The sequence below is a fragment of the Diaporthe batatas genome, assembly GCF_019321695.1.
Source record: "Diaporthe batatas strain CRI 302-4 chromosome Unknown Contig00003, whole genome shotgun sequence".
In the NCBI taxonomy this organism is placed as follows: Eukaryota; Fungi; Ascomycota; class Sordariomycetes; order Diaporthales; family Diaporthaceae; genus Diaporthe; species Diaporthe batatas.
Window position 1 is genome coordinate 3,476,272 of NW_025408550.1, and position 22,561 is coordinate 3,498,832.

General features: G+C 54.6%; 6 protein-coding genes across 6 annotated transcripts; 4 read left to right on the forward strand and 2 right to left on the reverse strand.

The window, feature by feature from the left end:
- Positions 1–300: 300 nt before the first annotated feature.
- Positions 301–1,516, reverse strand: KVR01_003946 (uncharacterized protein; the record flags this gene model as incomplete). The annotated part of the gene is made up of 1 exon (XM_044783420.1): positions 301–1,516. Exon 1 carries the CDS (start codon positions 1,390–1,392, stop codon positions 301–303), a length of 1,092 nt encoding a protein of 363 aa, XP_044648961.1. The 5' UTR covers positions 1,393–1,516.
- Positions 1,517–2,791: 1,275 nt separating this feature from the next.
- On the forward strand, positions 2,792–5,319 carry KVR01_003360 (uncharacterized protein; the record flags this gene model as incomplete). Its single annotated transcript, XM_044784477.1, has 6 exons — positions 2,792–3,264; positions 3,415–3,491; positions 3,546–3,641; positions 3,748–3,835; positions 3,899–4,085; positions 4,230–5,319. Exons 1-6 carry the CDS (start codon positions 2,997–2,999, stop codon positions 5,317–5,319), a joined length of 1,806 nt encoding a protein of 601 aa, XP_044648375.1. The 5' UTR covers positions 2,792–2,996.
- Positions 5,320–6,752: 1,433 nt separating this feature from the next.
- KVR01_003807 (uncharacterized protein) lies at positions 6,753–7,490 on the forward strand (the record flags this gene model as incomplete). The annotated part of the gene is made up of 1 exon (XM_044792571.1): positions 6,753–7,490. The coding sequence occupies one exon, from the start codon at positions 6,753–6,755 to the stop codon at positions 7,488–7,490; it is 738 nt and encodes a 245-aa protein (XP_044648822.1).
- Positions 7,491–11,466: 3,976 nt separating this feature from the next.
- Positions 11,467–12,266, forward strand: KVR01_003021 (uncharacterized protein; the record flags this gene model as incomplete). Its single annotated transcript, XM_044784974.1, has 3 exons — positions 11,467–11,500; positions 11,551–12,123; positions 12,181–12,266. 3 exons carry the CDS (start codon positions 11,467–11,469, stop codon positions 12,264–12,266), a joined length of 693 nt encoding a protein of 230 aa, XP_044648036.1.
- Positions 12,267–12,577: 311 nt separating this feature from the next.
- On the reverse strand, positions 12,578–19,369 carry KVR01_002411 (protein kinase C). The gene is made up of 7 exons (XM_044788371.1): positions 18,008–19,369; positions 17,657–17,923; positions 16,615–17,595; positions 15,509–16,556; positions 15,257–15,458; positions 14,802–15,207; positions 12,578–14,725 (listed from the first exon to the last, which is right to left on the reverse strand). The coding sequence occupies exons 1-7, from the start codon at positions 18,444–18,446 to the stop codon at positions 14,664–14,666; spliced, it is 3,405 nt and encodes a 1,134-aa protein (XP_044647426.1). The 5' UTR covers positions 18,447–19,369; the 3' UTR covers positions 12,578–14,663.
- KVR01_003870 (uncharacterized protein) lies at positions 12,708–13,976 on the forward strand (the record flags this gene model as incomplete). Its single annotated transcript, XM_044783000.1, has 1 exon — positions 12,708–13,976. The coding sequence occupies one exon, from the start codon at positions 12,708–12,710 to the stop codon at positions 13,974–13,976; it is 1,269 nt and encodes a 422-aa protein (XP_044648885.1).
- Positions 19,370–22,561: the final 3,192 nt, after the last annotated feature.

The window sequence follows — 22,561 nt, forward strand, 5'->3', positions numbered from 1 at the left end:
AGCAAATAAATGCATGTGATTCTGCCGCACCAGGACCCCCCCCCTAAAAGGTGGTCTGGCCTGGGCTGCCAGGCTAACAAACTGCCTGGCTTGCGAGGTCTCATCCGCTGGGTGCTGGGTGCTCGGCCCACCGGGCAGGTCCCATCGGCTGCCGGCCGAGCTCCCGAGGTACCTAGGTAAACTGGCCCTCCCAGCACGTCATCTGCATCACCGGGTAAGCTCCTCAGGTCAATTCTGTCGACTTGGATTCCCGCAACATCCGTGAGTGCTGCATCACCACATCACCACCGCTATGCTATGCTATATTATCAGGTCCCACAACACCAGAACCGTGCAGAGGGCGCTGGCCGCGTAGAAGGTTACCCGCGCCTGGCTGAACTTCTTCTGCGACGCCTTCTTGAGCTGCTTGTTGCCGCCCCCGACGTTCTCCTCCGTCCTCTCCGCGTCCGTCACCAGCTGGTCGATGTGCGCCGACTGCACCGTCAGGTTGTCCGCCAGCATCTGCTGCAGCTCTGCGATCTCCACGATCGACTTCTCCACCGTCTTGACCTTGTCCAGGGCGCTGTTGTAGTGCTTGAGCATGTCCTGGTTGTCCCGCTCAAACATCTGCTTCTGTTCGTCCGTGAGGTCGAGGTCCTCGTCCTGTCTCCTCCTTGATTCCTCATCATCGACTGGCAGGCCGGTGGTGGATGACCTTGGCCCAGGAGCTGCGCCTGCGTCTGAGTCGTCGAACCCAAACTCCTTGGCCAGCGCGGGCGGCAGCTGCGAGCTTCTGGCCTTGGCCAGTATGCTCCTGTTCTTCTCCATCTCCCTCGCGAGCCTCGTCTCCATCATGCTGCCCTGTAGCTTGGTCGTTGAGCCCAGCCTCTCCCTGAGGTAGCCAATGATCGTCTCCTTGTGCACGAACAGCTGCATCTCCAGCTTGATGGCGGCTGCGTGCTCCGGGCTCTTTGCGCCGTCCCCTTCCCCGCCCAGCGCACCACCGGCGGCCCATCCTGTCAGCGCCCGTAAGCCGCGCCCATATCTGCGATTGATGTCCTTCATGGCTGCGTCGTGCCGTTTGGCCTCCTCATCCTCCAGGATGCGGATTCGTAGGTTGAGCCGCTGTAGTGACTCCTTAGCCATCTTGTCGACTGCATTGCGGTCCGCATCGGTCAGGTAGACCGGCTTGTCCTGCGTGCCTTTTCGAAGCTGTGTTCTGCGCGGGGCGGCTGTGGACAGGTATGCTTGTCGGATGTGGGACAGTTCGCTGTGCAGGTTGACAATGTCGCGGTTGATTGACGATGCCTCCTTGAGGTAACTGTCGATTCGGTCGAGGCCTGGCAGGGCGCCCCGTGTTGGAGACGCGGACCGCGCCTTGAGCAGCTCATTGAATGTGACGGTTACCTCCATGTTGTGGGTGCACTGTTCGTTGTACAGGCGGAAGAACAACCAGAGGGGTGGAAACCAGTGGCGAGGCGAAATGTACTGCCCGTCTGCAGTAATAAAGCTGCGATGGGGACAGCAAGCTTCCCGCAGAGCCCCCTGCCAATGACGGGTGCCAGTCTGCCAAGCAGCTCGATGTTAGTGCAGGTAGAGCGTGGCTTGAGAGGTCCAGCCACACCTGCGGCGACGGTCTTGCCGCATCGGCTCCGACATGCAACTAAGCCTTTAGTTCAACTACTCGCGTAAATCAGCATCATTACGAGTCGCACGAATCCATCTGATCATCAACCAACCCCACTGTCAGCCCTCCCAGATTCCAGGACCGTTGGACCTGTGGACTTGGCCATTAGCTTCCCTGCATGTGACAATGGCATGGCTCAGTGTGACCATGGCCCAGTCTCTCACAGCTGGCATCTCTGCTACCGTGGCCTCGTGGCTCTGGGCCATCCAACAGGCTTCCGGCCGAGGATACTCACCCTCAACACCATTCCAAGGTCTCGTTGTGCCTATTAACCACGTCAAACACAGGTGCATGGTCTCGGAAACTATGTAGCCCTCGATGACTACTCCGAATATGCGAGTGACAAAAGACGGGCCCGTTGTTGTAGATCACTTGCTTCGAAGTCAAAGGGCTAAGGCAGTCAGCCCAGAGCCATCAATCAAGGTGTGCCTCATTGGCTGTTTCTGCACCTCCTTCCTCTTCTGTGCTCTGGCAGCCGGTGTGCCACCTGGATAAGCCGTGACGAGACGGCCAGAACGGCCCAAGGGAAAGTGCCGAAGCGGTTGTCCGGCAACGCCGTCCACGATTCGCCTGTCGGCTACGGTGCCGATACCGGACACCCTTGGCGGCCATCAGACCGCTCGCCGTCGAGCGGGTCCTCCACAGCCGAGTCGCAGAATCGGTCCCACAGGGCACCAGGCACAAGATCGTGGGCCGTGGCTGCTGTTGGGCGCCAGGAACCACTCCAGCGAGACCAGCTGGCCGGGATGCTTGGCCGCCCTGGGGCAGTCTGGCCATCATCACAGGCCGGCGCGGACACGACGTGTCTCTTGCCACCGCACCTGGTGGTTTGCCAGATGTTTGTGCCTCGCAAGCCGCAAGTGGGGGCACTCGCCTGCCAGTTCTGCCCTCGGATTCCCTCCAGACAAGAGGCGCCGATCAGTCCTGTCATGGCGCCTGGCAGGGTGCCTGTCAGGGTGAGGTCGGACGGACTTCGACCGTGATGGAGAAGCTAACGGCAATAAGGCCCTGTGTAGTGGGCCCTGACATCGACTCCTGTCCTGCTTGCATTATTACGCATTCGACGGTGCCTTCGACTCCAGTCGCCCGGATTTCCTGTCTCTCAGTCCTTCTTCCCTTATGGCTCTGGCCGGCCCTGTTCATCGCCGATAAAAATCCCCACGAGAGTCTGGACTCTGCTGGGACTTTTGCGGCCTAGAACCCGATCTGTCGAACAAGTGATTCGATCTCTTACATAGACTCTCTTGCTGCCCCATGAGTAGCCAGAATCGGTTTCTGCTTCCCTTCCCTCTCTGCCGAGACCAGAAAGGCCCTGCTCTGTCCTCAAGCCATGGCAAATGCTGGACTTGCTGAGCCGGGGAGGACCCCCTCCCTCGTTCCACCCAACCTACCAGCAGCTGCCGTTGATTCCCAAGCGACTGCCGGTCAGGATCCATCCGTCGGGCACACAAGCAATCAGCCCGCCGTTGATCTGTCCGGGGAAAGACCCGCAGACTCCCAAAAGGGGTTTACAGGCGCGGTGCCGAGCCATGCCGACATTGAGGACCCCGAGCCGGACCCGGAAGCCCTTACCCGAACGACTAGTGGCCCGGTCTATTGTAGGTGAAGCCCTGGGCCTGCTTACTGTTGGTTATACTCGATACGCGTGATATGGCCTACAAGGCATATATGCTCACCCAAGACGTGTGGTTCTCATCATGTCCTGCCAGACTTCAAAGTTGCCCTTACTGACCTACACTACTGTCTAGCCGTCTTCTCAAGTCGCATGAAAAAATGGATCATTGGCGTTGTGACCTTGACGTCTTTCATTTCGCCCATGACAGCTGTATGAAGCTTCATCCCGCACGGCTTTGCAGACGATACCTAACAATCCTCTTAGAATATCTACTTCCCGGCCCTAAACCCCATCGCCGAGGAGCTGCACGTCTCTGTGAGCTTGATCAATCTCACATTGACGACATACATGATTTTTCAGGTCAGTCTTCACCACCGCGTCGGGGATGGGTTGCGGAAATCAAGTCCTTCGTTCCTTGGCTTATCTGTGTGGTCAAGACCACTTCTCAGTACTGACTTGCAGCCAGGGTATCGCACCAACCATGTTTGGTGACTTTGGGGATATGGCCGGCCGGCGCCCGGCTTTTATTGTTGCTGTGCTTATCTACATTGTCGGTAAGTTTGAACACTGCCATCATCCCATGGTCGTCGGAGTCGTTCTGATCAGTTCCGACCTAGCCAACCTCGGCCTTGCCCTGCAGAATAATTACGCTGCCCTCTTGATCCTCCGAATGGTCCAAAGTGGTGGCAGCAGCGGCACGTTAGCTTTAGGGTATGCTGTCGTTGCTGATATAGCTACCAGCTCTGAGAGGGGCAAGTATATGGGTGTTGTTGGTGCAGGCATCAACGTTGGACCATCATTATCGTATGTGAAATCTACAATCAACCCGATTCCTCTGCAATTATTGCTCCGATTTGCGCTCCAGCGGCAGAAAAAAGCGTCTTACACTTTGAGCAATATATGTTTCCTGGGTCCCTTTTGCTAATCAGGCTCTTCGACTTCGAAAAGACCAGTGATCGGCGGCTTGCTCTCTCAGTATCTCGGATGGCGTGCCATCTTTTGGTTCTGTTTCATATTTGCCTGCTTCGTCTTCGTGCTCTACACGCTGATGGTTCCGGAGACATGCCGCACCATTGTGGGCAATGGCTCTGTGACGCCAACCGGTTTCAACATGACGGCAATCGCCTGGCTGTCTCAGAAACGACGCCAGAGGAAACAACAGAAGGCAGGCGGCGGCACACAGAGTGTTGTCGTCCATCTCAATGAGGACGGCACCGTGCGACAAAAGCCAAAGCTCCGATTCCCCAATCCTCTACGAGCTCTAGCAGTTGTTTTCGACAAGGGTGTTGGCCTCATCATTTTCTACAACTCTTTGCTCTACCTCATGTTCATCACCTCCGTGGCAACGCTATCCACGCAGTTCAAAGAAAAGTATGGTTATGATGACCTGGAGATAGGCTTGTGTTACCTGCCCTATGGAGCAGGTTGTTTCGCCGCAGCTATTGGCCAGGGCTACATGCTGGACTGGTACTACCGCCGAATCGCCAAGAAGATCGGCTTCAGTATCGACAAGAAGCGCGGTGATGACCTGTCTAACTTTCCCATCGAGAAGGCCAGGATCATGCCTGCCTACTTCTTCATAGGCGTCGGCCTCGTGGCCGTCATCATCTACGGCTGGGTCCTCGAGCTCCGGCCATCCGTCGCCGCGCCGTTGTGCCTCCATTTCGTGATAGGGCTGTGCATCACCGGATCGTTCGGAATCCTGAACACGCTCATCGTGGACCTGAGCCCGGAGGCGCCGGCCACCGCGGTCGCGGCTAACAACTTTGTCCGCTGCGAGATGGGCGCCGCCGCGACGGCCGTCATCGACCTCATGATCTCGGGCATGGGCACGGGCTGGTGCTTCACCTTCTTCGCGCTGCTGGGCGTCGTCTGCCTTCCGATACTGTGGGCGGAGGGGAAGTACGGGATACAGTGGAGGCAGGAGAAGAGGCTGAGGAGAGAGAAGAAGCTTATTGAGAAGCGGGACAGGAAAGAACGCAAGGAGATGGAGAAGGCGGCTGCGGCCGTGCAGAGGGAAACGCAACAGGATTCATGATAATGATGCGGACAGGTTTCTACAAATGGTGCAACATAGAATTTGCATTCTGGCCCACTGGTTGTATATCAACTCTGGTTTTCGGGTCAGCTTGCATAGATTGATACCCAGATATGTATATATATGTACAAGTGTGTTTAAATAGTTCACACACAAGCTGGACTTGTAGTAATCCTGTTTTTGGTGTCACGTTATTAACTGGAGCACATGAACAGTGAGCCCATTGGTTTGTTAGTTCTGACAGGAAACCCTCAGGTTTCGTACTCAGCCGCGGCTCTAGTCGTTGACCCCTGCTCTCTACACGCTTCCCGACACGTGAAGAGCAAGCTACTTGGCTTACTCGGGACAAACAGGCTTATTCATCTAATACCAAGAGCAGAATTTGCCGGATTTTAAAGAACTAGTATACTTGAGGTCGACGCAGTCTAGGAAAGGGTAACTCTAGCCGCGTTCATTCAATTTTTGGACCAGTCTATGACTGAGGTCCTTCCTCAGCCTGGCCAGTCTCAGCTAATTAGTTGGTGTCCGAGTCACTCCTGCCGACCAATTTAGACTTCTACACAATGACCAAAGCATCACTCCATCACTCCTACCATTTGATCTGTTCTCCACATGCAGGCAAACTCGGCCCAATCTATCAGTGTGTCTATCAGCTTCATGATAATTTCGTGATAGAAAGACATATCTACTTAAGTAGCTAGATACTCTAGAATGTACATATCTATGATTGCGCGTTCAAACTCAAGCCTTTGAATTGACTTAATACTCAATTCCTCGAATTCTTGGCGATCTCTTCAACAGCATCTATGCTCAGAATCTGAAAATAATTTTCCGCTGCTGAAATGTCAGCATGAGTAATTAGTCGGCTTGTAATGAATCCGAGTACCTGTGCACCAAAAAAAGTCAGAATTCAGTCTCATACAACACTACTTGCACATTCACCCATAACATACTTTTCCCCAATAAATATTCCTAGTGCAATTCACCAGTCACCTTTCACGGCAATCTTTGTCCTCTAGTTGTTTCAGTTTACTTCCTAGCCTTGAAACAATCAACTCACTATCCCACTTACATGTTTTGATTAGGGCAAGCAGTCTTTTAGAAACACTCTTATTAGGCTTACATGTAGTGCCATTCCTGTACCCTAGGGCATACTAGTAAACCTAGTGTACAGTATCCCCCTGTCTACTTAGTAAACAACAGAAATTGGAAGAAATGGCAGCTTCATGAAAAATGTAGAATATAAAAAAGGAGCTCGCTCCTATACTGGCCTGGGAATTTTCTCATCTCCCTATCTCTCAAACACCACCTCTAGCCGGGCTTCAGCACACCTGGCTATCACAAAACAAACAGACATTAGCACCTCAACTTTCTCACGCTAGTACTTGCACAATCATAATTCTCAATATATCTGAACAACACAGAACTCTAAGATGGACACGACACGCTCCAAGTCTTTCCGCCTATTGGCACAACAGATCTACGGCCCTGCCTCGGGAAAATCTACTAACGCACGCGACCTTATCGAGGAACTGCTGTATGCCAAACGCCACAGGCCCCGGGGTTGTTCAACATCCGGTGTCATCTCCCCGTCCAAGCAGCCTCTCCCTCAAGACGAGGCGAGCTCCGATGGCGCTCCAACCTCGCGGGACGATGAGACCTCGGTTGACGACAACTTTCATGAAGCGATGAGATCAGAGATGACTACCAAGAGTGTTTCAATTGAGGCACCCACCACAGATGGGTCTTCTGCAACTGAATACTCCACCCCTCTCACGTCTTCTACAACTCAAGAACTCCCTCAGCCTAGCGCTTCCACCGACCGGCTACTAGCAATGCTTCCTCCGCCTTGTGCAAGTACCGTCGATCCCAAAGGTCCTCCACACCCCCCACCTGAAATCCCAATGGAGCCTTGCATGGTCGGCGGGGTGTCACGCATCGAACAGCTCGAGTACTTGATCAGGTGGAAGATCATGATCTTCCGTCAGCGACTGGGGGTTCCCTACATCTTCCGGAGCACGCAGCTGTGGGACATCGACTGCTGGGAGCAGGACCGTCGCCGCAACTTCTTCGAAAAGAACGGAGAGGAAGCATACCTTGCCCGCTATATCAACAGCGACTACGTCGGACGCGTGGAGTTTCACTATATCGCCCCTGAGGAAGTGTACTGATAATCCAGACGACAAAGGCGGCGATGAAATTTTGGATAAGCGGTATCGTCATTCTAGACTGACAATCATCCATCGGGTCAAGACCATCGAAGAGACTCAGGTCGGCCAGGTGTTTTGCTTTTTGATTTCTTTTTCCCCCAGAAAAGGGGAGGACGCCGAGTCTTTTTGGGGGGTAGAAACAAGGGTACTAGCGCAAGGCTCGGGCTTTTAGATCGTAATAAGCGGACTTCGCAGGAGGGATCTGACGGCGCCGTGAATGGCCACCCCACACGAAACGTCACTCGCCGTCAGGCTCGGGAGCAAAACAGATTTAAGTCTGTCCTAGAATCGGGGCCGTCTCTTACTACTATCGAATTGCCAGCCGACCGCGATCTTAATCGAAGCAAGACAGACACAGTCTATACTTAATGGTCCACCTGGGCAGTTTGGAAGGAAGGGCATTCTGGGCAACTAAGCCGGCATTAGGTGACAAACTAGATAGAACTCCAAAATAAAAGCGGAATCAACTGAATCCACTAATTACTGAATTTTTTGTAGTAATTACTTGTGATTATAGGGATCACACCAGTTGTGCAAAAGGTTATCAGGCCGTCATCTTACCTCCACGTTCCCAGTAGTGCTTGTAAAAAGCAACTAAGACTTGTAAAAATGTGATCTACCAATAGACAGAATTATGATAAATCGGTGATTTGTACTAATGGACATGACTCCCCGTCTGTACATGATGCGTTTGCCAAGCCATGTCGTGTGATTCTGTGGCATCCATGGATGGCTATCGACAGGTCATCTTCCAACCCTTGAAGCAACAAAGAAGTCGGAGAGGCTTTTGTCTGACACAAATATTATTATTGATGCCGGCAGATGAATTACAAATGACCTTTTGGCTTGTTTCATCGGATTTGGGAATGTCTGACTACGTAAGAAGTGATAAAGGCTTCTCCGGGAGGTTGTCTTGCATGTTGTAGGCCAGAACACGTTGCGACGCCGTATGTAAGCTTGATTCCGGCAACTTCTATAAAATGTGCAACAACTACTAAATTCTTTAAGGGCCTACAATAATCTGCCCGAATAGCTCTACCAGAACAATTCTGTGGTGCGAGAAAAACAATACTTGCTTGACCGCATCAATACTTGATCCGAATCCTCACAAATTGTTAGCACATTTCTACACGAACGGCTTTGCATTCAATCAAAAAAGAAATATATTTCGACATGCTTCTGGACACACACAAAAAGGAGGCCATCGTCAACGTCAGACTTGCCATGTCCCAGATGTTGTGGGCAAACGAAGGGCTACTGGCACAGAGGCTCATCGACAAACTAGAAAGACCCGTTTGCGATGTGGGCGCTTGGGAATTCTATCCGTCATGGTTCAAACGAGTTGATCGCTATCTAATCAGCACATCGAATGTCCCTGCAAGATTCTATTTGAGGTCGGCTGTCCATCTCTTGTGGGAGGCATGTCTTGAATTCGAAGCGGCCGGGATGCCACAGGCGGCACTTGCGTGTCTGGAATTCGGTGTCATGATTGTAAAGGAGGAGCTTTTGTTGTCTTGAGACATCAACAATTAACCCCTTGAGAACAATCTTATGAGGAGTATTCAGGGAAGACGAATGCTGCTGTGGACCCTGTATCTGTGAAGGGCATGAAGCATTCAGCGGGCCGGATGCGAACAGAATCATCACAACCTCTGACTAGCCCCCTCATCTATGCATATGATTACACGCTTAGACTTGACCATGATTGGTAGCAGGGTACCTAGGTAGCTTGGAGAGTACAATGCATTCTTCAACTCCATCAATGATGTTTGCAATAGAAGAGATCAAAAAGCTTAGAAAACAATGTACTACGGCTACCACACGCTTTTATCAAAAAGGAGTGTATTGCATCCTCAGACACGGAAAATGAAAATCCCGGTTTTCTTCAGACGAGAACCTATCAGGAAATTGTAAAATTTGGGGAGAGTGTCTGAGCCCAGTCTCTCATCTGGCACGAGTCTAAAGCTCTTCTAATGCGCCTCTGATTTGTCGAGAATGCAGGATCCAAGAGAATGAAGTAATCCCAGTCTTTCTCACAATGCTGGACTTGCTATCGAAAAGCCTGGGCCAAAAGTCGAGATCTTTGCTATATGCCAAGTCGCCAAGTGGCGCTTGACAGCATGATGATTGTTCCTTTCGCTGCGGAAAGTTACCGGCTCAACGCGTCCCTCTACCATTCTCCGCCAAACGTCCGAAAGGCTAGGACGTCGGGGCGTTCCTAAAGGACCTGGAAAACCGTGGGCCGGTGCACCACTTGTCATGAGCTAACTACTGTCTAGCTCATAGGCGGGCTGTTGGCATTCACGCCGATTGTGTGCTGCAAGAACGGCCTTGATTCTTTCAATGTTGAGAGCGAATCATCAATCATGGTAGCCCAATACTGTTATGCAAATAAGCTCAAGTTCTTTTATCATCAAACGAGCTAAAAAGAGAGCACATGGGTCAATGTCAATTGCAAGTGTAGTAGACACACAGGCCAGGAGTGGGTTGGGCGACTTCTGCGTCTTGCATGGGCCGATTCATACATGTATGTCAATGATGTGCTGCCCCTAGGTTGCGAATCCGAGTTGAACATGGTCATGCTTTGCCGATTTCTGTAAGATAATCATTGCCATCTGCCTTGAGGTTGTAGATCATTTCTCCTTTGAAGACTCTATGTGAACATGTACGATGCTGGACTGGTCTAGGCCCCGAGCTCTACAGGTACTACCAAAATTCTGCCGAGTGCTCAATTAAGACCTGTCCGTGGTGTTGTCGGCCTCCGGGTTCAAGGCACTGACCGATGCAGATCAAGGGATCGAGACGTTGGGGAGTGAATGCTTGGCTTGATCCCAGCCGCAGCTTATCAGATCCGAACGGGCTCTCTGGGAGTACCTCCAATCCAGAGAGAGCAAGTATCCAGAAACTCCTGTTCCCTTGCATCCTTCTGCCCACAAAATGAATACGTAAACTTGCGCGGCTGTGTAGCAATGATTCGTAGTGACCAACCTTGGAATCCATGCTTGCTGGACAGGAGCCTTATTACTATATAGTAACATCTTTATACTCCACGAAAACACGGCTCGCCGGAAGTCCGTCTGCAACTTTTGCAGGCTAAAGGCATGGCAATATTTTTCCAAGAGCTCCTTCTCAACACCGAGTGGCCAGCTTTGTGTGAACTTATAGAAATCACACTGTAGTCGTGAACAGACCCCTGAGTCCCCACAATCGACTTTCTTTCTCTTAATTTGATTGTATTCCAACGCTGTCGCCGTTATTAATACAGGAGACCTAGCTCTATCCAGGGAGATACTTAGTGTGCCGATAGCTGGCATGGCACGCGAGCGGCTTCCCCATGATGCGGAAGTACTGCACGCTTCTTCACACTAGTAGTCCACCGGCGTATATAAATCATGGCCGCCTGCAACGGACAAGCGGCGAAAAGGAGCCAGGCTCTTGAATTCTTTTCACCCTGAGCTCTTCACCCGAGGATGAAATGATGGTGCCTGATATCAAAGTCCTCTCCTGCTTCTGGGCACTGATCGTCAGTTTATGATATTCCCGCATCCTGAGATCTCTCAGGACCTCAATCTATGCTGCGCAAGGTGCTGACATAAATTAGGTTGGTGTCAGAAGCTATGCCGAACCAGAGCATTGCCTCGGAGAGTGCTTCGCTCACGATCCAGGGCTGATCCGGCGGTCCTCAGACGGGGTCTACTTCCGCTTCAACACGGACACGTACATCAATATCATGAAGTCCAACTCGTTATCTGGCCCGTGGAAAACCGTCGGCAACGTGCTGCCACAAGGCACTATTGTAGACCTGCCAAATGTCACGGCGCTTTGGGTGGGTGGATATCCTGCGGATGTTGCACCTTGACGTTGCTTTACAGTCTCATTGTTTAGTGTTGTTTGTGGCAGCTGGGTCTGCATTACTGACAGAGGACTCAAGGCCCCGATGATTATCGAGAGAGATGGAACATATATACTGTGTAAGTGATGACTCAAATGGTCTCATGTCATGACTGACAGTGCCATATAGACTACAGCGTCTCAACCCTTGGGAGCCAGGACTCGGTCATTGCATATGCAACTAGCACGACTATGGAGGATGGCACTTCGGAGGATCATGGGTCGACGGGCGTGGAGTCGACCTCGGGCAACTCATATAACGCCATTGATCCTACAATGGTCCTGGTCGATGGGACTTATCATCTCTCCTTTGGGTCTTACTGGGGTGACATCCACCTAGTCACGTTCAACTCGGACGCGACGGCTGCCAATGGAGATGCAACCCAGATCATCTACGAACCAGATGGGAACCACGAAGTCGAAGCTAGCTTCCCCTTCAAGTACGGGGATTACTTCTATATGTTCTGGAGTCAGGGGCAGGCCAACGACTATGATATCGTACGACCCGCCGAGGGTGAAGAGTACCGGATTCGCGCGTGCCGAAGCAGTGATATCGGGGGACCATACACCGACGAGGACGGAGACAGCTGCCTGGAGGGCGGCGGCAACGATGTTCTTGCCTCACACGATGATGTCTACGGCCCTGGTGGGCAGGGTGTCTACAATGACGCTGAGTATGGGCCGATCCTGTACTACAGATTTGGTAAGTTGGCACGCCCCCCGGACGTGGGATCCGAGATGGCTCATATCAGTTGCGTAGTCAACACATCGATCGGGTATGCACTCAGAGATTATCAATGGGGATGGAATGTAATTGACTGGGTCGACGGCTGGCCGACAATATGAGGCCGGGGGATGTGGGCTTGAAGAGGGAGGGGAGAGCCGTAGGACCATATTTTATATGCAACATGGATCAAGTCTGTTACTGCGGTGTACTTGCCAGAGGATGGTTGTGAAAGCACTGACAGTGGTGGCAGAGCTACCTAGGTACCCAGGTAGGTAAGTACCCAGGTACCTACTCAAGTACCCAGGCAGGTAGCATTGCGGCTGGTAACAAGCCGACGACCCCTGCCGGCGGGAGCTCTGACTGACGTGGAATCGGCCCCACTACCGGGACGGGCAGGGCGGGAGTTCAAGCTTCCTGGCTTAGGCCCGAGGTGGCATTGAAATAAAAAGTGCGGCGTCCAAAGGGGGCCGACCACACCCGCCCCTCGGTCATTAAACGGTTGACAGTTGACAGCCCGCTGCCTCTCGTCCCGCTGCGACTGCCCTGCACCCCAATTGGCAATGACGGGCCATGTAGCTGCTGCTCGGCCCTTGTTGCGGCCCGGGTCGACCACCTTCCTCCTCAAGCAGCTCACTGGCCCATCAGCACCAGCCTCGACCGCCTCGCTGTCGATATCCGCCTCGATATCCGCCTCCACCACCCGAGCCCTGACCGCCAGCCGCAGCCCTCGACGGCAGCTGCTCTCCCTGCACACACCATGTAGGCCGCAAAGCCGACTGCGCCTCTACTCCACGAGCCAGACACCGCCGCCAGGAGGCTCGTCCCCTGCCACACAGACAGGCGCCTCGAGACCAGGCCCCGAGCTCCCCTCGCAGGCCGACTCCCGCCGCTCCGCCGCCTCCCAGCAGTTCTCCCACGTCATGGACAACCTGCAGTCCCGCGTGCTGGTCGCCTCGCAGACCCTCAGCGACCTGACGGGCTACAGCGCCATCGAGGCCATCAAGGCCTCCAACGCCGCCCTCGAGGCCGACCTGGCCCGCGCCCAGGCCGACCTGAAGCGCGCGCGCCAGCACTACAAGGCCGTCAACGCCCGCCGCGCCTCCACCCAGCGCGAGGTCACCACCCTGCTGGCCCGCAAGGACACCTGGGCCCCGCCCGACCTCGAGCGCTTCACCACCATGTACCGCCAGGACCACGAGCTCGAGGCCGAGGTCGCCGAGGCCTCCACCGCCCTCACCGACGCAGAGGCCGACGAGGCCCGCCTCAGCCAGGCCCTCAACAGCGGCATCCTGCGCCGCTACCACGAGGAGCAGATCTGGAGCGACCGCATCCGCCGCCAGTCCACCTGGGGCACCTGGGGGCTCATGGGCGTCAACATCCTGCTGTTTATCGTCCTGCAGTTCGTCGCCGAGCCCTGGAAGCGGAAGAGGCTCATGAAGGGCATCGCCGCCGAGGAGAAGGCCGCCCTCGACGCCGTCCGCCGGGAGCTCGAGGAGGTCAGGGGCGCCCTGACCAGGAGGGAGGAGGCCGACGCCGCCGCAACAGCTGCTGCTGCTGCCGCCGCCGTCGTCGAGGGCGTCGGCGTCGAGGCTGCGCCCCTGGCATCGCTGCCAGATGCCGACACCCCGACCGTGCCGAGCCCGCCGGTGCTATCGTGGAAGGAGTTCCTGTCGGACCCCAGCCTGTGGCGGCCCGCGCTCGAGGACCTGTATAGCGACAGGATGATAGACTTGCGCATGAGGGATGTCTCCCTCATTGCTCTAGAGGGTGCCGTGACGGGCGCCGTGGCCGTGGCCGGCGTCGCCGCGCTGTTGGCCCGCCAGCGCTGAAGTCTGCACCCAACAGTTGGGAAAAAGAGCAAGGACAAGGTCTGTAAAATCATTGTATAGAGACACGGGTGACTCGCCGTCCACTGTTGTCTCGTGTAGATATGTACACGGGCTGGCGCATTCGAGCACTGGGGTTGATGCAAGGACTGGTCTTGTGTGTACGCCTGGTCTCGTCTCTCTACATTCAAAGCCATGCATCGGGACACTGTTCGATACCAATAGAAGGCAGGCTGGGCGACCAAGTGTAAAAGGCGCCTCCAAGCTGGCCAGTGTTGTTCACGAGGCGCTGGGTGCAATGATACCCAGTCTGTTTGGGGCATCTCCTCTTTGTTTCCATGCTCTCTCTATTAAAGTAGGCTGTCTAGCCGTCGCCCGCTCAAGGAACTCATCGTCAAATACGTGGCCATCATTTCTACAGTATCTAACATCCAGTCCCATGCGCTGCCGATGCGTCGTATGCTCCAGCGTCGAGGGGCGTGGCCTTTGAGCACTTGCGTGCGCATGAGAACACCCTGCGCTTGGCCTCGCCCAAGTATTATTAGCCCTCAATATATAAAACCAGCCTTTCGTGGCCCGCACATTCTGGCAAGCGCGGCTACATGCCAACCAAGGGCCCCGCCAAAGTCAATTGCAACCATGATCGTTCGCACACGGGTACCAATTACATTGGTCATTATGCTTCCTCGTCTACTCAAAATCGGCGGTGTAGGAGAAGCCACGGAACTCTTCTTGCATGGCTTGTGACAACACTGATAATCCGTTTAGTACAGTGACAGATACGACAGTGCACAAGGCGAAGGGAAAGGGACAGGAAAAGGGGCGTACCTGATTGGACTGGGGTGAGAACCGGAGTAACACTCGTGAACTCGGAGTCGAAGTTGCTAGTATCAGTTGCGCTCTTGATTTGAGGCAGGAAAGGAGGCGCGACGCGCTTGTGGTAGATGTCGTCCCAGTTAATGTTCCGGAAGAAAGGCTGGCTCATGACCTCCTGCGCATCGGTGGGCCCGCTTCCCAGTCGCTGGTCAGGCTCACGGATGAGCAGCTTCTGTAGGATCGACACCGAGTCCCTAGGCATGTGAATAGGGTAGAGAGGCTCATCTGCCAAGATGGCGTCGTAGATTTCGTCCTCGTCTTCACCACGGAAAGGAGATTGTTGCAGGAGCATCTGGTAGATAAGAACACCAAAGGCCCACCAGTCCACGGCGCGTCCGTACTTCTTGTCCAAAAGAATCTACAAAGGTCAGTACGGCTTCAATAACGAGATCCGCAGCGATACAAACCTCGGGTGCCATGAACTCGGGCGTGCCACAGAACGTGCTCGTCGTGGAGCCGAACCACATGTCTTCTTTGCAGAGACCGTAGTCGGCAATCTTGATGTGACCGTCAAGAGTGAGGAGAATGTTGTCAAGCTTCAGGTCTCGATAAACAACACCGTTTTCGTGGAAATATTTGAGAGCCAAGCAGACCTCAGCAGCATAGAACCTGATAAATGGTCAGCATGTTTCACGACAATCTGGGAGGGGTTTTCTTACTGAGCACGCTTGGTTCCAAACTGCCCGCGCTGGATATGGAGCATCAGATCACCACCGCTGATGTACTCCATCACGAAGTAAACTCTTGTCTCTGTCTGGAAACAGGCGTGGAGGTTGGTCAAGAACGGATGTCGTTCGCGGTTAGCAATCAAGAAGACCCGCTTTTCGGATCGAATGCTTTCGACTTCGTCATTTTCGATGATAAATTCCTTCTTGAGCACCTTGATAGCGTAAAGCTTCCTTGATCTCTTTGTCTCCGCAAGCATGACCTTTCCGAAGTTACCTTTTCCAAGAACCGCAAGGAAGTTGAAATGATCCAACCCAATACGCATACCGGTACCAGGGTCGGTAGCCGACGGGAGGGGCTTCTTGAGCGGGCCCGAGGAGGCTGTGGAGGTCGGCGAGGGCGCAATGGGTTCCGGCTGGGGCTTGGGCGCAGCGATTGGCTGCTGATAAGGCTGCTGCGGTTGGGCTTGGACGGGTGGTCGCTGCTGCTGCACGGGAGGCTGCTGAGCGTACTGGTTGACATTGGCGTAATCGGCTGGGTTGTATCTGCGACCCTGCGTGGGACTGCCATGCTGCTGAGAAGCATACGGATCCTCCTGCCCTGACTGGGGCTGCCCGTAACTATCCTGACGAGCCATGTAGTCCTGCTGCCCGCCTTGCTGCGGCCGCGGGGACTGGGTCCCAACTGCTCCGCTCATAGCCATTGTTGCCGCAGCGGCGGCATCCGTTGAGCTCGACATACGGCTGTTTCCAGGCCGGTCCGGTGAGGGCTGGCCATAAGTTCTCCTGGCAGCCTCTGCAGCCTCAGGAGAAACTGCGTTGAACGAGCCCCCACTCGTGCGGTCATAAAGTGTCGAAGCTTGCGAGGCCCCAGGGCTGGTTGTGCCGGAACGCAGTGTCCTCTCGCTCATCGATGGCCTCTGAGATTGGCGTTGCTTCTGGGACCTCATGCCCTCAAGAATCTGGTTTGCAGTGGTCATGGACATGCCACAGAAGTCCGGTACCAAATGCACACATTGCGCGTGAGCAGTGAGAGCGCATTCTACAGCAAGACCGTGTTAGCGTACGGAACCAGAACAGAGGATGGGAACAACACGTGCCTGAACATTTCCTGCAGTTCTTCCTTCCAAAAGGCAGTAGGTAGCCACAGTGGCAGCACCAGTTGGCAGTAAGATTCGAGAAGCCCTGGAATCTGTGGGGAATCCTGTGGTTGATCTTCTCTTCCTCGGGGTCGGTCTCTGCGTTCGATTTGCTGATGCACTTGGTTACAACATTAGTGTAACATTTCGTGTGGCAAGTGTACTTGCAGTCCTCGCACTGCATGCCCGCCGAGTACTTGAGGAAGTCGGCGCAGAAGGCGCAACGCATGATGTTGTAGAACTGCCGCGACACAAACTTGTGTCCGTACATCTCGTGAACCTCCTCCTTGCGCTGACGGACGGCACCCTTTCGACCAAGACCGACATCGAACTTGTGTGTGTTGCTGGTCTGCTTGATGAAGTTGAAGTTCAACAGGATCTGGCCGGTGGGCTCCAGGTTGAACCACCCATCGATGGGCTGGTTCACCGCTTGTGCCGGAGCTTGCGGTGGCGGGTAGGTGGCCTGCGCACTTTGATATCCAGGTGAGGTCGGAGGAGGGCCGAATTGAGGCTGCGGTTGCTGTGGATTCATTGGGAATTGCGACGGAGGCTTGGAGTTAGCCATCCTATCGGCCGACACCCATCCTGAGTTGTTGATCTCCGCCTCAATCCTCTTTCTACGCAGCTCTTCCGCGATGTCGGAAATCCTGACCCAGAGCAAGCCGATGGGGAGGGCGTGCTCCCCAGGCTTGTCGTACACCGTCAATTCGATCTCGTTTGCCTTGTCCACGTCGATGTTGTGGTACTCGGCCTCCCATCGGTCATTTCGGGTAGCCCTCGTTCGTGCCACGACCGCGTCCTCTACCTTGACGGCGACAAAGGTATCAGGGGTTCGAGCGAAGCGTCCGGTTGGGGCGTGGTCTACATCCTTCACGGCAACGACCCTGATGGTGAGCTGACCGGACAATGGTTTCCGCAAGTTTGGCATATTGATACTGTCATCTGGAGGCGGCGCATGTTAGCGAAAAGCAAGGGAGAGATCTGGGAGTACCGAGCCACGAACCGTCCGAGTTTTCAGCGCTGTCGGTGTCGATGTGCAGCTCTTCATACCGCTTCAGAGCCTGCTTGAGGAGGGTTATCTTTTGCTTGCTCTCGACTTTCCTGGCTGCGGCATCGGCTCGGCTCTTCTTGTCGCCTTCCATCTGGTACAACTGCACCATCTTCTCGACGCCCTTCAGGTACTGCTCCTCGACATTCAGTTTGAACTGGATCTGAGATAGCATGAGCTGGATGCGGGGCCCAAGGTAGGGCGTGTCATATTTGATCAGGTCTAGGACCAACACGCGGCATTAGCATCAGGAGCTCAGCTGACAGGAGACGGGGACAGGCCTGTGCCCAGAGAAGAGGAACGTACCAAGCTTGGTGAAGTTGGGGCGAGGTTTGGGGCCCGAAGACCCGGGGCCGGGTGGTGCAAATGGATGACGGGGAGGCATCAAGTCGCTGTGGCCGCCGATCTGACTGAACTGGGTCTCGCCGCCAGAAGTTGCATGACCGGATGCATCCTTGGGCGGAGGGGTGGGAGGGGCATCCGAGTCGGCGCGCGTGCCATGGGGTCGTGAGCTGGAGCTTCCGGGGCCCAAGTCCATGCCCTGCATGCCCCGGCGCAGCTGAAGCTCCTTAAGCTTCTCCTCGAAGAACTCGAGATTCCTCTTGCCCTCGCGCATCTGGGTGTCGAGCTTTGAGCGGACAGTGTCGTTGTTTGTCTGCTGTCGCATGAGGTTTGCGGCCTGGATCAGCGACTTCTCACGCTCGATCTTCTTGTAGACCTCCATTATCTTGTCTTCGTCGGCCATGGCGGCGGTGTTGTGCTGCGCGAGCAGGCGCGCAGTGCAGAGAAGAGCAAGATCGGGAGTGGAAAGGGATGTGGTGGCCTAGCAGAGGACGGAGAGCGGAGAGCAGAGAGCGGAGAGCGAGGTGGCCCGTCGCCGGCTGGGAGAGCTGGGTGGGTTGGTGAGATGGTGGTCTTTATCGGGCGGGTGGAGGGATCAAGAGGTTGACGGGCAGATTGATCGTGTCGCCCCACGCGACACGAGGGAGAGAGGGAGGTTGTTGTCGTGGTCCACGGGGAGGTCTCGCGGGTTGGTGAAGATTTGGCTAGTACGGAGTACAGCCAGACTGGTCGTGCCCGACTGGGAGCGAGTGCGGGCGCAGATGCAGTTGCAGTCCCCACGCAACCGCCCAGGACTCCACCCCCTACCCTGGGCTGGTCTGTCCTGCCTCTCTGGCCGGCTCTATCAGGCCGTGTGTGTCCTGTCCCACAGCCACCGGCTCTGCTCTGCCACTGCCGCCGCACGGGTTCGGTTGGGTTCCAAGGCTCGCCCGACCGCTAGCAGTAGTGTAGCATCAGCTCACGTGAAGGGGCGATCTTGTTCAGACTCGGCGAGGGATGTGGAGCCGACAATCTGGGATCTGGGTGGGGAGGGGGGTGTGATCCAGTGCGAGATGGGGTGGCAGAGTGGTGAGAGTGTGTGCTGTGTATGTTTGCGGTGCGTGGGAAATGTTGAAAGGGCAATGTCGTCAGTGCTTCTGGCACGCACGGGGAGACAGATAGATAGAGAGATAGAGACGGTGGGTGAATGGGCGAATGGACCGCCGCCGTGTTGGAGGTTCAATGGCGGGGTTTTTGTTTCGCATCTCAGCCTGCCTCAGCACCCAGCAGCTCAATCGATCAACGGTACGGTCACCCAAGCACCTAGGCACGCAGGTGATATTGGATGGGGTATGGGGTAGGGGTTGGAGAGACTACTACTACTACGCAGTCCTGACCTGACAGGACAAGTTGACAGGCAGGACGGCCAATCCTGCAAGCTACTGCGAGAAAGCTCCTCCTCTCGGGGAGGGGCTACGGCAAGCAGGGGAGGAAACAGGGAGGAGACAGGCCACGAGTGACAGGTGAGCAGAGGGGCACAGGTACTCCGTACCACCACCGCAGCCGTAGGACACACAGCATCCGGCTTGTTGCTTATTACTGCCCAGCCCAGGTGGGCGCTGCTGGGGGGCTGGGTGGGGGGAGGGGCGAAGGGGCGGGATCTCCCCTGCACAGCAACATCAACCAATATCTGGATGTGATGGCCACCATTTTGCCCGACCACACCCGGTTGACGCGTTCCTGGGGGCAGCCACGGCGGCGAGATTCCCCTCGGTTCCATTCAGAGCGCCTGTGTGCCCTGTGTGCGCGACACATTGACGCCGCCGTGGCAGCTGTGGCAGTTGTGGCAAGACAACAAGGGCCGAGTTTCTTTGACCCAACCCGTGCCAGAAATGCCAGAAATGCCACACAAGACAGCCCAGCCTTGATTGATACCTCAATGCCGTGATACCCAATGACGGGACGGAGGAGATGCGTCTTGCATCGCCCTCGTCGTCGTCATCCAGACACTGCCAACACACCAGGCACACCTTGTGTCCCTCCTCGGCGGCCAAGACGAGAGAAGTCAACCACTCATGCACGCCCGCATGAATTGCGCAGTACGGGAGCTTCCTTCCCGTCGCTTGCTTTTCCCCGGGGCCAGGGGCGCCTATCGCCTGGTCAACCTCGGACGTTGTCTGGCCAGTCAGCCTGTCAAACTGTCCGTCTTCAGCCGCCTGGTCGGTTCATTAGTCTAGGACTTTTTGCCCTGCCCTCCCGTGCCCTGCCGTGCAACGGGGCAGATCCCATCCAGGACTTTGCTTGCCCTAACCCTTGACTGGCTGACTGGCCCGTCTCTTCTCGTGTCTACAGGTCCGAGTGTTCGTCATCGCCTTGTCCCAGCCAGCAACCGTTCACCAGCCCACCCAAACTGCCGGGAATTGGTCCGATTCTAGATCTGCCAATCCCACACTAAAGTGTCATTCATCGGCTGCTTTACCCAATGTTCTAGACCTGGCTATTTGGGGTTCACAAACAATGCGGTCATGGCACTACCCCTCTGCCATGGTCGTAACAAAGTTCTCTGAGTCCATTGACAGTGGCCTGGATGACTAGAGGTCACGTCGAGGCCGGATACTCCGGATATTCCGGCCATTCTGGGTTCCTTGGAGCCGTTGGACCGCATCCGCACTCGGCTCCAATGACATGTGATTCCACAGTAGTGCGGCCACTGCCGATCTACAACCACCTGGGCAGCCATGCGCTACAGCTCATGTGTGAGTTCGAGAGACTGTGGGCATATAGACCGACTATTGTTGCCAGTCCATCACTAATATCCTGTCAACTGGTCCCATCAAAAGACCTCGGGACCTTTTCGGCCTCAGCCTTACCATCCAACACCCAACAACTGCATGTACGGCCACCCGGGCACCGAAGATACAGCTGACACCCCACTGGCAGGATGTACTCCGGTGAAGAGGCCCTGGTCCAAGCTGACGAAATAAAGTTTGCTGTCGCGGACCCAGATGCCGATGATACCGATGTCCAAAGGCGCCAGCTCAGGTTCTCGGTCGACAGTGCTCACCACTTTCGTGTCGATGTATAATCGGATGACATAACCCTGAGCAGGATCACAGATCGGTCAGAAGATTCTTCGTGTCATTGGGTGCGAGCCAAGCCATGCAGTTAAATTGCAAAGCTGAAGGTATTCGTGTGACCAAAGCTGTCGAAGGTGTGCAGGCTGCGCGACGGTGCTATTCTGGGCAGTACGGAAGTTGCGCATGATGAATCTCCATGTCACGTTGGAGCCCTCCGTCGACGTAAGGTTGGAAACAACCACATAAAACATTGAGGAGGTCTTTCTCAAGATCGGCGATTCTCAAACGGCCAGTGACGGTTAACTCGGCGACTTGTAGTGGTGGGTGGTCGCCTTGAGAAGACAGCCCACAATATAGCTTTGGCGAAGCGACCCATGCGGCAAGAGTGTCCGTCATTGCTCCGAAGAGCGAGATTCTGAGATTCTCTAGAGTTTGTGTATCTTGTACCACTTGCAAGGCTCAGGGCTGTGACTTCGGTCGCAGTCTGGCAGCCAGGGCTACTTAGAAAGTGAAAAAACCAGAGGCAGCAAGAAAACAATTGTTAGCCCTAGTGAACGAAGGTCTAGTATGAGTAGGTAATACCTTGTACTTGAACTGCGGCATGTGAGCTTTATGAGCAGTCTTGCCCCCACGCCAACCACGTCTTCCTGCAAGTGAAGTCTGCCAAGCATTCCAGGACTTCTGGATGCCTTCAAGATGCATCGCCTTTTTCAAGCTGCAAGTTAATAAGAAATGTCATTCTATGCAGACCCAAGTTTACGTAACCAGTCTGGTAGTCTATGTTACTACTTAAGTTCTCGCGCCCGGGCGGTATCTCATACGTGAAAAGGAACTGTTACAAGATTCTACATAGCGGATCGCAAAACCTCCGTTCTGTGGCATGTGTACTTATTTCATTGGGATTTGATAGAGCTTCAGGTGGGAAGCATGTCGTTTTGCCCGTAATTGGACCTGAGCGCCGTCCCGCGAATGGCACTCAAATTAGACTTTCATCTGAAGCACCACATGTTGTCAAGAGAAAGCTTACCAGTGAATACACAATGATGCGCGAGGTCGTCCTAGGTTTCAGACAGTGCTCCTGGGCACTTGGCATTTGCAGATTACTTCTCCGAATAGGGGTTCGGATTCCCATTCTACCGGTGCAACTGCTCAGCAACACAGCAGAACATCCATCTCACGTGGATCTACCCATGGTTGATAATAACTCTGATGCGAAGGGGTTCGTCTCATCAAAAGCTATTTACAAGGATTTCGTCGTTCGATGTAAGCTTTCCCACGGATATCTATATCCGGACTATGCCAGTGTTGCCCATAAGATCTGCCTGGAATCCTATTTTCCGCATGGCCCGTTCCTGTGCTCTTCTGGTCCACAGTACCTTAAGACAGGACTCACTCGTTCAGAGTTCGCGCAGACGCTTCTTGTTGGACGCTCGCTTCATTTGTTCTTTGATTGTATTCACTC

Bases quoted from the DNA above. Each gene is read 5' to 3' on its own strand.
- KVR01_002411 (XM_044788371.1), bottom strand. From the start codon at position 18,446: ATGGCCGACGAAGACAAGATAATGGAGGTCTACAAGAAGATCGAGCGT. The intron at 17,924-18,007 runs GTACGTTCCTCT...TGTTGGTCCTAG, and splicing joins CCCCAACTTCACCAAGCTTG to ACCTGATCAAATATGACACG. The intron at 17,596-17,656 runs GTTCGTGGCTCG...CGCCGCCTCCAG, and splicing joins CAGCGCTGAAAACTCGGACG to ATGACAGTATCAATATGCCA.